Source organism: Onychostoma macrolepis, chromosome 22 (genome assembly GCF_012432095.1).
Source record: "Onychostoma macrolepis isolate SWU-2019 chromosome 22, ASM1243209v1, whole genome shotgun sequence".
NCBI lineage: Eukaryota > Metazoa > Chordata > Actinopteri > Cypriniformes > Cyprinidae > Onychostoma > Onychostoma macrolepis.
Window position 1 is genome coordinate 34,451,722 of NC_081176.1, and position 12,669 is coordinate 34,464,390.

Genomic DNA, 12,669 nt, shown 5'->3' on the forward strand with positions numbered 1-12,669 from the left:
ATTTAATCGATTCGTTGTTGCAGCCCTAACAGTATCAGATCTTCACTCAGGTTATAGCGCTGATGTGTGTAGTGTTTGTTATAGATCAGACACGCTGCTCACACTAATGACTCTCTCTTTATCAGTACAGTATCAGATCTTCACCAGGTTATAGTGCTGATGTGTGTAGTGTTTGTTATAGATCAGACACACGTTCACACTAATGACCGTCTCTCTTTATCAGTACAGTATCAGATCTTCACTCAGGTTATAGCGCTGATGTGTGTAGTGTTTGTCATAGATCAGACACGCGTTCACACTAATGACTCTCTCTTTATCAGTACAGTATCAGATCTTCACTCAGGTTATAGTGCTGATGTGTGTAGTGTTTGTTATGGATCAGACACACGTTCACACTAATGACCGTCTCTCTTTATCAGTACAGTATCAGATCTTCACCAGGTTATAGCGCTGATGTGTGTAGTGTTTGTTATAGATCAGACACGCTCACACTAATGACCGTCTCTCTTTATCAGTACAGTATCAGATCTTCACTCAGGTTATAGCGCTGATGTGTGTAGTGTTTGTTATGGATCAGACACGCGTTCACACTAATGACCGCTCTCTTTATCAGTACAGTATCAGATCTTCACTCAGGTTATAGTGCTGATGTGTGTAGTGTTTGTTATGGATCAGACACACGTTCACACTAATGACTCTCTCTTTATCATTACAGAATCAGGTCTTCACTCAGGTTATAGTGCTGATGTGTGTAGTGTTTGTTATAGATCAGACACGCGTTCACACTAATGACCGTGTCTCTTTATCAGTACAGTATCAGATCTTCACCAGATTATAGTGCTGATGTGTGTAGTGTTTGTTATGGATCAGACACACGTTCACACTAATGACTCTCTTTATCAGTACAGTATCAGATCTTCACTCAGGTTATAGTGCTGATGTGTGTAGTGTTTGTTATAGATCAGACACACGTTCACACTAATGACCGCCTCTTTATCAGTACAGTATCAGATCTTCACTCAGGTTATAGTGCTGATGTGTGTAGTGTTTGTTATGGATCAGACACGCGTTCACACTAATGACTCTCTCTTTATCAGTACAGTATCAGATCTTCACCAGGTTATAGCGCTGATGTGTGTAGTGTTTGTTATGGATCAGACACGCTCACACTAATGACCGCCTCTTTATCAGTACAGTATCAGATCTTCACCAGGTTATAGCGCTGATGTGTGTAGTGTTTGTTATAGATCAGACACGCTGCTCACACTAATGACTCTCTCTTTATCAGTACAGTATCAGATCTTCACCAGGTTATAGTGCTGATGTGTAGTGTTTGTTATGGATCAGACACGCTCACACTAATGACCGCCTCTTTATCAGTACAGTATCAGATCTTCACCAGGTTATAGCGCTGATGTGTAGTGTTTGTTATAGATCAGACACGCTGCTCACACTAATGACCGCCTCTCTTTATCAGTACAGTATCAGATCTTCACTCAGGTTATAGCGCTGATGTGTGTAGTGTTTGTTATGGATCAGACACGCGTTCACACTAATGACCGCTCTCTTTATCAGTACAGTATCAGATCTTCACTCAGGTTATAGTGCTGATGTGTGTAGTGTTTGTTATGGATCAGACACACGTTCACACTAATGACTCTCTTTATCATTACAGAATCAGGTCTTCACTCAGGTTATAGTGCTGATGTGTGTAGTGTTTGTTATAGATCAGACACGCGTTCACACTAATGACCTCTCTTTATCAGTACAGTATCAGATCTTCACTCAGGTTATAGTGCTGATGTGTGTAGTGTTTGTTATAGATCAGACACGCGTTCACACTAATGACCGCCTCTTTATCAGTACAGTATCAGATCTTCACTCGGGTTATAGTGCTGATGTGTGTAGTGTTTGTTATAGATCAGACACAGCGTTCACACTAATGACCGCCTCTTTATCAGTACAGTATCAGATCTTCACTCAGGTTATAGTGCTGATGTGTGTAGTGTTTGTTATGGATCAGACACGCTCACACTAATGACCGCTCTCTTTATCAGTACAGTATCAGATCTTCACTCAGGTTATAGTGCTGATGTGTGTAGTGTTTGTTATAGATCAGACACGCGTTCACACTAATGACTGTCTCTCTTTATCAGTACAGTATCAGATCATCACTCAGGTTATAGTGCTGATGTCTGTAGTGTTTGTTATAGATCAGACACGCGCTCACACTAATGACCGCCTCTTTATCAGTACAGTATCAGATCTTCACTCAGATTATAGTGCTGATGTCTGTAGTGTTTGTTATAGATCAGACACACGCTCACACTAATGACTGTCTCTTTATCAGTACAGTATCAGATCTTCACCAGGTTATAGTGCTGATGTGTGTAGTGTTTGTTATGGATCAGACACACGTTCACACTAATGACCGCTCTCTTTATCAGTACAGTATCACATCTTCACTCAGGTTATAGTGCTGATGTGTGTAGTGTTTGTTATGGATCAGACACACGCTCACACTAATGACCGCTCTCTTTATCAGTACAGTATCAGATCTTCACCAGGTTATAGCGCTGATGTGTGTAGTGTTTGTTATAGATCAGACACGCTCACACTAATGACTCTCTTTATCAGTACAGTATCAGATCTTCACCAGGTTATAGTGCTGATGTGTGTAGTGTTTGTTATGGATCAGACACACGCTCACACTAATGACCGCCTCTTTATCAGTACAGTATCAGATCTTCACCAGGTTATAGCGCTGATGTGTGTAGTGTTTGTTATAGATCAGACACGCGTTCACACTAATGACCGCTCTCTTTATCAGTACAGTATCAGATCTTCACCAGGTTATAGTGCTGATGTGTAGTGTTTGTTATGGATCAGACACGCGTTCACACTAATGACCGCTCTCTTTATCAGTACAGTATCAGATCTTCACTCAGGTTATAGTGCTGATGTGTGTAGTGTTTGTTATGGATCAGACACGCTGCTCACACTAATGACTCTCTCTTTATCATTACAGAATCAGGTCTTCACCAGGTTATAGTGCTGATGTGTGTAGTGTTTGTTATAGATCAGACACGCTCACACTAATGACCGCCTCTTTATCAGTACAGTATCAGATCTTCACCAGGTTATAGCGCTGATGTGTGTAGTGTTTGTTATAGATCAGACACGCTCACACTAATGACCGTCTCTCTTTATCAGTACAGTATCAGATCTTCACCAGGTTATAGTGCTGATGTGTGTAGTGTTTGTCATAGATCAGACACGCTCACACTAATGACTCTCTTTATCAGTACAGTATCAGATCTTCACCAGGTTATAGTGCTGATGTGTGTAGTGTTTGTTATGGATCAGACACACGCTCACACTAATGACCGCCTCTTTATCAGTACAGTATCAGATCTTCACTCGGGTTATAGTGCTGATGTGTGTAGTGTTTGTTATAGATCAGACACACGTTCACACTAATGACCGCCTCTTTATCAGTACAGTATCAGATCTTCACCAGGTTATAGTGCTGATGTGTGTAGTGTTTGTTATAGATCAGACACGCGTTCACACTAATGACCGTCTCTCTTTATCAGTACAGTATCAGATCTTCACCAGGTTATAGTGCTGATGTGTGTAGTGTTTGTTATAGATCAGACACGCTCACACTAATGACCGCCTCTTTATCAGTACAGTATCAGATCTTCACCAGGTTATAGTGCTGATGTGTAGTGTTTGTTATAGATCAGACACGCGCTCACACTAATGACCGTGTCTCTTTATCAGTACAGTATCAGATCTTCACCAGGTTATAGTGCTGATGTGTGTAGTGTTTGTTATGGATCAGACACGCTCACACTAATGACCGTCTATCTTTATCAGTACAGTATCAGATCTTCACCAGGTTATAGTGCTGATGTGTGTAGTGTTTGTTATAGATCAGACACGCTGTTCACACTAATGACTGTCTCTTTATCAGTACAGTATCAGATCATCACTCAGGTTATAGTGCTGATGTCTGTAGTGTTTGTTATAGATCAGACACGCTCACACTAATGACCGCTCTCTTTATCAGTACAGTATCAGATCTTCACTCAGGTTATAGTGCTGATGTGTGTAGTGTTTGTTATAGATCAGACACGCTCACACTAATGACCGCCTCTTTATCAGTACAGTATCAGATCTTCACCGGGTTATAGTGCTGATGTGTGTAGTGTTTGTTATAGATCAGACACGCTCACACTAATGACCGCCTCTTTATCAGTACAGTATCAGATCTTCACCAGGTTATAGTGCTGATGTGTGTAGTGTTTGTTATAGATCAGACACGCTGCTCACACTAATGACCGTCTCTTTATCAGTACAGTATCAGATCTTCACTCAGGTTATAGTGCTGATGTGTAGTGTTTGTTATGGATCAGACACGCTGCTCACACTAATGACCGCTCTCTTTATCAGTACAGTATCAGATCTTCACTCAGGTTATAGTGCTGATGTGTAGTGTTTGTTATAGATCAGACACGCTGTTCACACTAATGACTGTCTCTCTTTATCAGTACAGTATCAGATCATCACTCAGGTTATAGTGCTGATGTCTGTAGTGTTTGTTATAGATCAGACACGCTCACACTAATGACCGCTCTCTTTATCAGTACAGTATCAGATCTTCACCAGGTTATAGTGCTGATGTGTAGTGTTTGTTATAGATCAGACACGCTGCTCACACTAATGACTGTCTCTCTTTATCAGTACAGTATCAGATCATCACCAGGTTATAGCGCTGATGTGTGTAGTGTTTGTTATAGATCAGACACGCGCTCACACTAATGACCGCCTCTCTTTATCAGTACAGTATCAGATCTTCACCAGGTTATAGTGCTGATGTCTGTAGTGTTTGTTATGGATCAGACACACGCTCACACTAATGACCGCTCTCTTTATCAGTACAGTATCAGATCTTCACCAGGTTATAGTGCTGATGTCTGTAGTGTTTGTTATGGATCAGACACGCGCTCACACTAATGACCGTCTCTCTTTATCAGTACAGTATCAGATCTTCACCAGGTTATAGTGCTGATGTGTGTAGTGTTTGTTATGGATCAGACACGCTTTCACACTAATGACCGCTCTCTTTATCAGTACAGTATCAGATCTTCACCAGGTTATAGTGCTGATGTGTGTAGTGTTTGTTATAGATCAGACACGCGTTCACACTAATGACTCTCTTTATCAGTACAGTATCAGATCTTCACCAGGTTATAGTGCTGATGTCTGTAGTGTTTGTTATGGATCAGACACGCCACACTAATGACCGTCTCTCTTTATCAGTACAGTATCAGATCTTCACCAGGTTATAGTGCTGATGTGTAGTGTTTGTTATAGATCAGACACGCGTCACACTAATGACTGTCTCTCTTTATCAGTACAGTATCAGATCATCACCAGGTTATAGCGCTGATGTGTGTAGTGTTTGTTATGGATCAGACACGCGTTCACACTAATGACTCTCTCTTTATCAGTACAGTATCAGATCTTCACCAGGTTATAGTGCTGATGTGTAGTGTTTGTTATGGATCAGACACGCCACACTAATGACCGCCTCTTTATCAGTACAGTATCAGATCTTCACCGGGTTATAGTGCTGATGTGTGTAGTGTTTGTTATAGATCAGACACGCGCTCACACTAATGACTGTCTCTCTTTATCAGTACAGTATCAGATCTTCACCAGGTTATAGTGCTGATGTGTGTAGTGTTTGTTATGGATCAGACACGTCACACTAATGACTCTCTTTATCAGTACAGTATCAGATCTTCACCAGGTTATAGTGCTGATGTGTAGTGTTTGTTATAGATCAGACACGCGCTCACACTAATGACTCTCTCTTTATCAGTACAGTATCAGATCTTCACCAGGTTATAGTGCTGATGTGTAGTGTTTGTTATAGATCAGACACGCGTTCACACTAATGACTCTCTTTATCAGTACAGTATCAGATCTTCACCAGGTTATAGTGCTGATGTGTGTAGTGTTTGTTATAGATCAGACACGCCGCTCACACTAATGACTCTCTCTTTATCAGTACAGTATCAGATCATCACCAGGTTATAGTGCTGATGTCTGTAGTGTTTGTTATAGATCAGACACGCGCTCACACTAATGACTGTCTCTCTTTATCAGTACAGTATCAGATCTTCACCAGGTTATAGTGCTGATGTCTGTAGTGTTTGTTATAGATCAGACACGCTCACACTAATGACTCTCTCTTTATCAGTACAGTATCAGATCATCACCAGGTTATAGTGCTGATGTCTGTAGTGTTTGTTATAGATCAGACACGTTCACACTAATGACTGTCTCTCTTTATCATTACAGAATCAGGTCTGTCTTCAGGTGCTGTAGCAGGGATTGTTGTTGTTCTGCTGTGTGTTGCTGCTGCTGCTGCTGCTGGTGTGATTTACTATCGCTGCAAGATCTCTGAACTACAAAAGCAAACATGTAAGTATTACAGTTGATACAGCAAGACAAAAAACATTGAGCTTTATTGTGGTTCAGTAGAGTTTAAATATGTAGTGTGATTTTTCAGTCAACATTTCTACTTCAACCACAAGTTTTGCTTGTTATTGATGCAATAATTAATGAAGTGTGATTGTGTAGTATTAAGCTGAATTACATTAATAATTACTGAATCTCAGTGTCTTTGAAATGCTGAATTTAAGATCTGTCTTTGATTATATCTGTTTGTGTTTGTTAATGTAGTTTTGTTCTTCTATTTAAGGTTAAGATATTTAGCAGAAACTAGTCAAAAATCATAGTCCTGCTGTCCTTTGGCCTTTCTTTTGAAGTTTTATCTGAGCTGCCCGAGTCTTTCATATCTCCTCACATGTGTTTGTGTTTGTGTCATTGTGTGTGGTTTCATTCATCTTGATCATTTAAACATTATAGACTATTAACACAGAAACTCTAAACTGAAAACCAAGAAATTTATCTGGAGAGAGTGTTTGTAGGGATGCAACAAAACCATTTTTTCAGATCCGATCTAGAAAATTGTGAGTATCGCCAATTCGATCCGGCGCAGATTAATTTTTTTTTATTTTATGTTTTAAATCAATGTAGAATTTCTATACTTCTGTGTCACTCTTTTGTGTGTTAAACACAATCTACTAGACAACTTCATTTTAATGAAAAATATGAAAAAATATATAGGGGCTGTTTACACCTGATAACAGGTTATGCTTTGTAATATAAACCGATCGCTCAAACCACTTCAGGAGGAGGTCTGGGTCACATTCCAGACAAAACTGGACAAGTGTAAATGCATCTGGTTGGTGAAACCACATATGTGTCACGCGTCGTGGTTGGAAGAAAAAGGTGCACAAAGAGGGAGTAAATGTAAAGGGGTTTTAATCATCAACTCACATATTGCATTGAAATAACATTACATTAAGTCAGGACAAAGAACACAACGAAACTGATGGCTTATAAAGATCAGGAAACAAAGGAGCAAACGAGATCATTAACTAACACAGGTGGAAACTAATAAACTAAATCAGGGAACACAGGAAAATGACCAAAAAAGGGCAAACAGGAAACTCAACAGGAACATAAAAGTAACAAAATGTAAATTTTACTCCTTCCAAAATGTAAAAAAATAATAAATGTGTGAGAGCGTGTATATGGCATGATATAGTCAGATATGACTACGCTGCATTGGTTTATCAACACCTATTCAACATAAAATCGATCTAATTGGTTTGCTTACCTAACGTTGAAATTATGTTGATTTCAGTTTAGTAAACCGACGTTATACAATAAACTCTGTAAAATGCATCACCGCGGACGAGTAGCTGAGTATGTCTTCAGCAATGAAACTGAAAGTAAGTCGCAGACGCTCAACACAGTCATCTTCATTGAAAGTAGTGAGACTAAGCTATCTTTCCAGTGCTGACGCCGCCTCTCCTATTGCGGTCTCTGATCTTGAAATGAGCTGATAATTAATAAAATGCAGCGCATATCTATTGCTTTCATTGACGTGAACTCCGTTAAATTTGCATTTGGCGGAATTGGAGAATATACGTTTTGCGACTATGTGGCCGAGTGTAAATGGAAACGTTTTAACAAATCAGATAGATATCCGATCAGCGAAAATGCATGAAATGACCAGGTGACCAGACACAAATACTATTATAAACTAGATTGGTGGATAATTTAGCAGTAAAAGTTATTCTAGAAAAATCATGAGTGCACAACTTTATAAAATGTAAACATTTAGTGAAATAACATTATTTAGTGGGGAACAAATAAAAGTGAATATGTGAAGGACTAAATCTGGTAAAATGTTACACATTCTTTGTATTGTTGTAAAATACATTAATGAAAACAAGTAAATGTATTTATTTATAAATATAAACTACAAAATTAAAATACATTTCTTTTAAATGTATAGCACAGTAATGAAGGCAGCAACACATGACAGAGCAGTCCTATCTATCATATGCTGCTGCCGCCTCCATTACTGTGCTATACATTAGATTATTAATAGCCTTGAGAGGACAGAACAAGAAACGCTGTAAATAATCTTTCATTGAGCAAAAGCATTATAATACGAAAAGCTCCAATAGACTTGGTCGGTGTCGTGTCATAGCTGTGTGGACTGAGTCAGCGTGGGGGGAAACGATCTCATTGGAAAAGTGTGGTGTTTACCCAGAATGGTGTACATAAAATCATTTCTGCTGCTCGACAGAGCACGATACGTGACTTGTGAAAGTAAACATTTGTCGCTTTGTTTTGCTTAATAATCTTAATAAAGTGATAAAGACTAGAGTAAAAGCCTGTCATACTTTTTATTGATATATTAAAATGATTTTAGCATGGACAAAACATAGGTAACATTAAAGGTCTACTAAAGTGGCTTGAAATGCACAGCATTATGTGGTGTGTGCTAAACATATAGCCTAATCATTTTCACAAATACACACCGTAAAATAACATGAAAATATCCCTTACGAAAATTAACCGTGGTTACTGTAGGTAAACCATGGTAAAAACAAATTAAACATGTTTTGCTACACTAACCATAGTTTAACCATGGTATTTGTAGTAAAACTGTGGTTATAGGCTACAACTGGTAATAAAAACGCCCAAAAAACATGGTTAGCCTACTATAGCCTACATTTACTATAGTAATACCGTTGTTAATTTTCGTAAGGGATTGTATATAATAATATGAAATAAATGTTTTAATAGATTATGACATTTACATCACAAAATATCAGGGAGTGACATTTATTTGATGTGAAGGAGGGTTGCTGTAAAGCCCATCAGAACTGGACTAATGACAGGTCATTGAAGGGTAAGTCTAGTCTATCTGGAGTGCATATAAATATGAATATTAAGCTTGATATCGTTGTATATCCATAATAACTGCTGTCGGAGTTCTGATGTTGTGTGCTACCCGCTCAGATGTGCTACCTCCGTCAGTTTATTCGGCAGTATATAAATCTTCAGATCAGGTATTTTCTTTTTTCTTTTTTTAACTTAGAGGTACAAAACGCCACACAGCAACTTTTCAGCATTGCACCAAGCAAAAATAAATCTAAATAAAAACAAAAAGTAAAGATCAAGCGTCTAACAAGGTCTCCGTACATTAATTTGAACGGTTTGTTTTCCCCCATGGCATGAGCGGATATGACGTTTATGTGGGCATTCCCAGCAATGCCGACCAAGTCACAAAGCACGTATGCGCTTCACGTGTGCAGAATGACGCGCTTGAAGCAGCGCGCAGCTCTGGATAAAGAAGTTCATAGCACAAAGGAAGAGATATTGATGCGTAGCTTATTAAATCTGTGCGATTAGTTTATTGAGCCTTTTCTTTTAACAGTTTTAAATCTCAGTTATTGTGCTTTCAATAACTTTCTAGTTATATGTGCAATAAAGTTATTTTTTGCAAATTCTAATCAGCGACATCATTGTCAACCTACTAAATTTTATTCACAATTGATCAAAATGGACAAGTATTGTTTTAATGTCATATTTACTTGCGAATGTCCGCTGAATGTCCGATGTGAATGCAATAGTCCGAATGTGCGAATATAAAGCCAGCTTTACCCAAGTCTCATCTGACCGATACCCGATCTGCAGAAAATGCCAGTATCGGAGCCGATACCGATCCTGAGTATCAGATCGATGCATCCCTAAGTGTTTGTACTGTAAATGACACTCATGTTTATAATTCCGCTAATATATCTCAACATATCTGCTCAGTTAGTGTTAGTATTTATTCCTATGAAGGAGTAGTTTATTCTTAAATATAAATTATGTCCTCTTTTATCCACCTTCATGTCATTGCAGACGTGGATGACTTTATTTCTTCTGTCAAAGACAAAATAAGATATCTGGATAAACATTATGCAGCTCTTTTGTGTACAACAACAGTTTTTAGAGACCATGTCTGTCAATCTGGTTTATGTATTAGTAAGTGTCATCTGTCATAAGTGTCATGTGACTCGACAGAATATGAGTAATTATTCACTGATCATCTTCTGCTCACTGCAGCTCTGAAATGCAGCACTAAAGTTATATGAGCTACAAACATGATATAATTAATTATTTGAGAATTACAGCCAAGGTTTTCAGCAAACACACAGTTAAACTGCACATAAAGCTGCTGTATGAGTTCAGAAGACTTGCAGCACATGGACTCCTGTTCTTTAATCTCATTCTGTGAAGGACACTAAAACTGTTGTTAGATGCAAGAGCTGCATGAAGATTCATCAAAATCTACTCGTTCATGTGGATGAACATAACGACGAGTAAATAACAGTGTTTGTATTTAGTTTTATGATGAAGAAGGTATATATTATTATTTACCTGAATGAACAGTTTAAAAACAAGTTTGTTCCTTTGACTAAAACCAGTTTTTTTTTTTTTTTGTAAATTCATGTTAATGCATGGAATATTATTGCAGATTGTAATAAATGTTTAGGTAAAGGTGATCCAGAAGATGAAGTGATTATTAGAAGCACATATGAAGAATCACACACTATCCTCTCAGTCCTCTGAATGATACAGACATGTTCATCTGCAGACTCAGTAATAATCTCCTCATTTCTCTGTTTCTATGTGCTGCTGTCAGTGACAGTGAAAGAGGGAGATCCTGTCACTCTGAAGCCTAATAAAGAAATAAAGAAAGATGATGAGATAGAGTGGCAGTTTGGAGATAAAAAGCAGCAGACTAGCATAGCTGACATCAGAACAGAGACCGGAGAGATCGTTACATATGACTATGTTGCTGGTGAGAGATTCAGAGACAGACTGGAGCTGGACAAGACGACTGGATTTCTGACCATCAGGAACAGCAGAACTGAACACTCTGGACTCTATACACTACACATCAGATCCAGCGGTGGAGATTCAAAGCAGAGATTTGTCCTCACTGTCAAAGGTGAGTAGCTCATGTCAGTATAGTATCAGTATCAGATCTTCACTGAGAGTCATTACCCATAATGCTGTTCTTCTGCAGGTAATTCAGATTAAAATCAGTTTAATGTTCAGACCCCATTCAGAGTTTGTTCTGTAGAAATCTGTGATTAAAGTTATGATTAAAATCTCCCATTGAACTAGACTGTGAAATAAACACAGTTCTGTTGCTGCCCCAGAAAGTATCTCCTTAAGCTTTTATTTACATCATCACTCTGTATAAAGGTCACTTGGATTTATAGTTTTGTCTTTGATCAAATCTGAAGCAGAGACAGTAATATAGTTTCTAAGAAAACAGCGAAGCGTCTTAATTTCAGATAAAACAGCATCTGAATGATCCTGATGTAGTCATTTCAGACTCTGATGTTCACATGAACACACTTGATCTAAAGACAACATCTGCCTTTGTTTCTCTGTTTCTGTGTGCTGCTGAGACAGAAAATGTGGAGGTGAAATCAGTAGAAGGAGACTCTGTCACTCTAAAGCCTGATACTGAAATACAGAGAGATGATCTGATGCTGTGGACGTTTGGAGATCAAGACAGTCTCATAGCTGAAATCAGAGGAGAGACTGTAGCGAAATATGATGATGGTGCTGGTGGGAGATTCAGCGGCAGACTGGAGCTGAACGAGACTGGATCACTGACCATCAGAGACATCACAGCTCAACACACTGGACTCTATAAACTACAGACCATCAACAGCAGCAGAGGGACCTTGTGCAAGAAATTCAGGGTTTACATGCCATGTAAGTAATTGTCTTCCAGTTTATTTTATAAATCTACTCGAGTGTAAGAGTGATGATGCTCTGAATTAACAGTTTTACTCTACCTGTTCAGCTCAAAGGTGCACATTATAGTGTGTTTACTGCAACAACATTCATTTTGTGTTTTCCTCAATTTATCCAGTTTGTTCAAAATTATGATTTAATGAAGATCAGAACATTAACATAGCCTACCAATTAAGTATAAATAATTTTATTTCACATATTGAATGTGTATAAAAACATGTATCATTTTGTTGTAAAATATTATAGTGATGTTGGCTTGAGAAATCCAACTTACTTAAACTTATTATTAGTCCTCTTACTAAAAACGTTGCCGCCAACTCCTCCTAGAGCTTTAACTCTACAGACTCCAAACTCAGCCCAGATCTTCAGACTGGTCTGACTCGAGTTGCTATATCTTTTCTA

General features: G+C 38.5%; 2 protein-coding genes across 3 annotated transcripts in view; one reads left to right on the forward strand and one right to left on the reverse strand.

Annotated features, from left to right (window-relative positions):
- Nucleotides 1-12,669, reverse strand: part of LOC131530792 (GTPase IMAP family member 8-like) — a 96,707-nt gene that overhangs the window by 62,023 nt on the left and 22,015 nt on the right. The window lies entirely within an intron of this gene.
- LOC131530785 (uncharacterized) overlaps nt 1-12,669 on the forward strand; it is a 59,210-nt gene that overhangs the window by 33,101 nt on the left and 13,440 nt on the right. Inside the window, exons 4-6 of the mRNA XM_058761237.1 lie at nt 6,376-6,498; nt 11,135-11,443; nt 11,917-12,225. Coding sequence (XP_058617220.1) covers nt 6,376-6,498; nt 11,135-11,443; nt 11,917-12,225 — 741 coding nt within the window. The remainder of the gene's footprint in view (nt 1-6,375; nt 6,499-11,134; nt 11,444-11,916; nt 12,226-12,669) is intronic.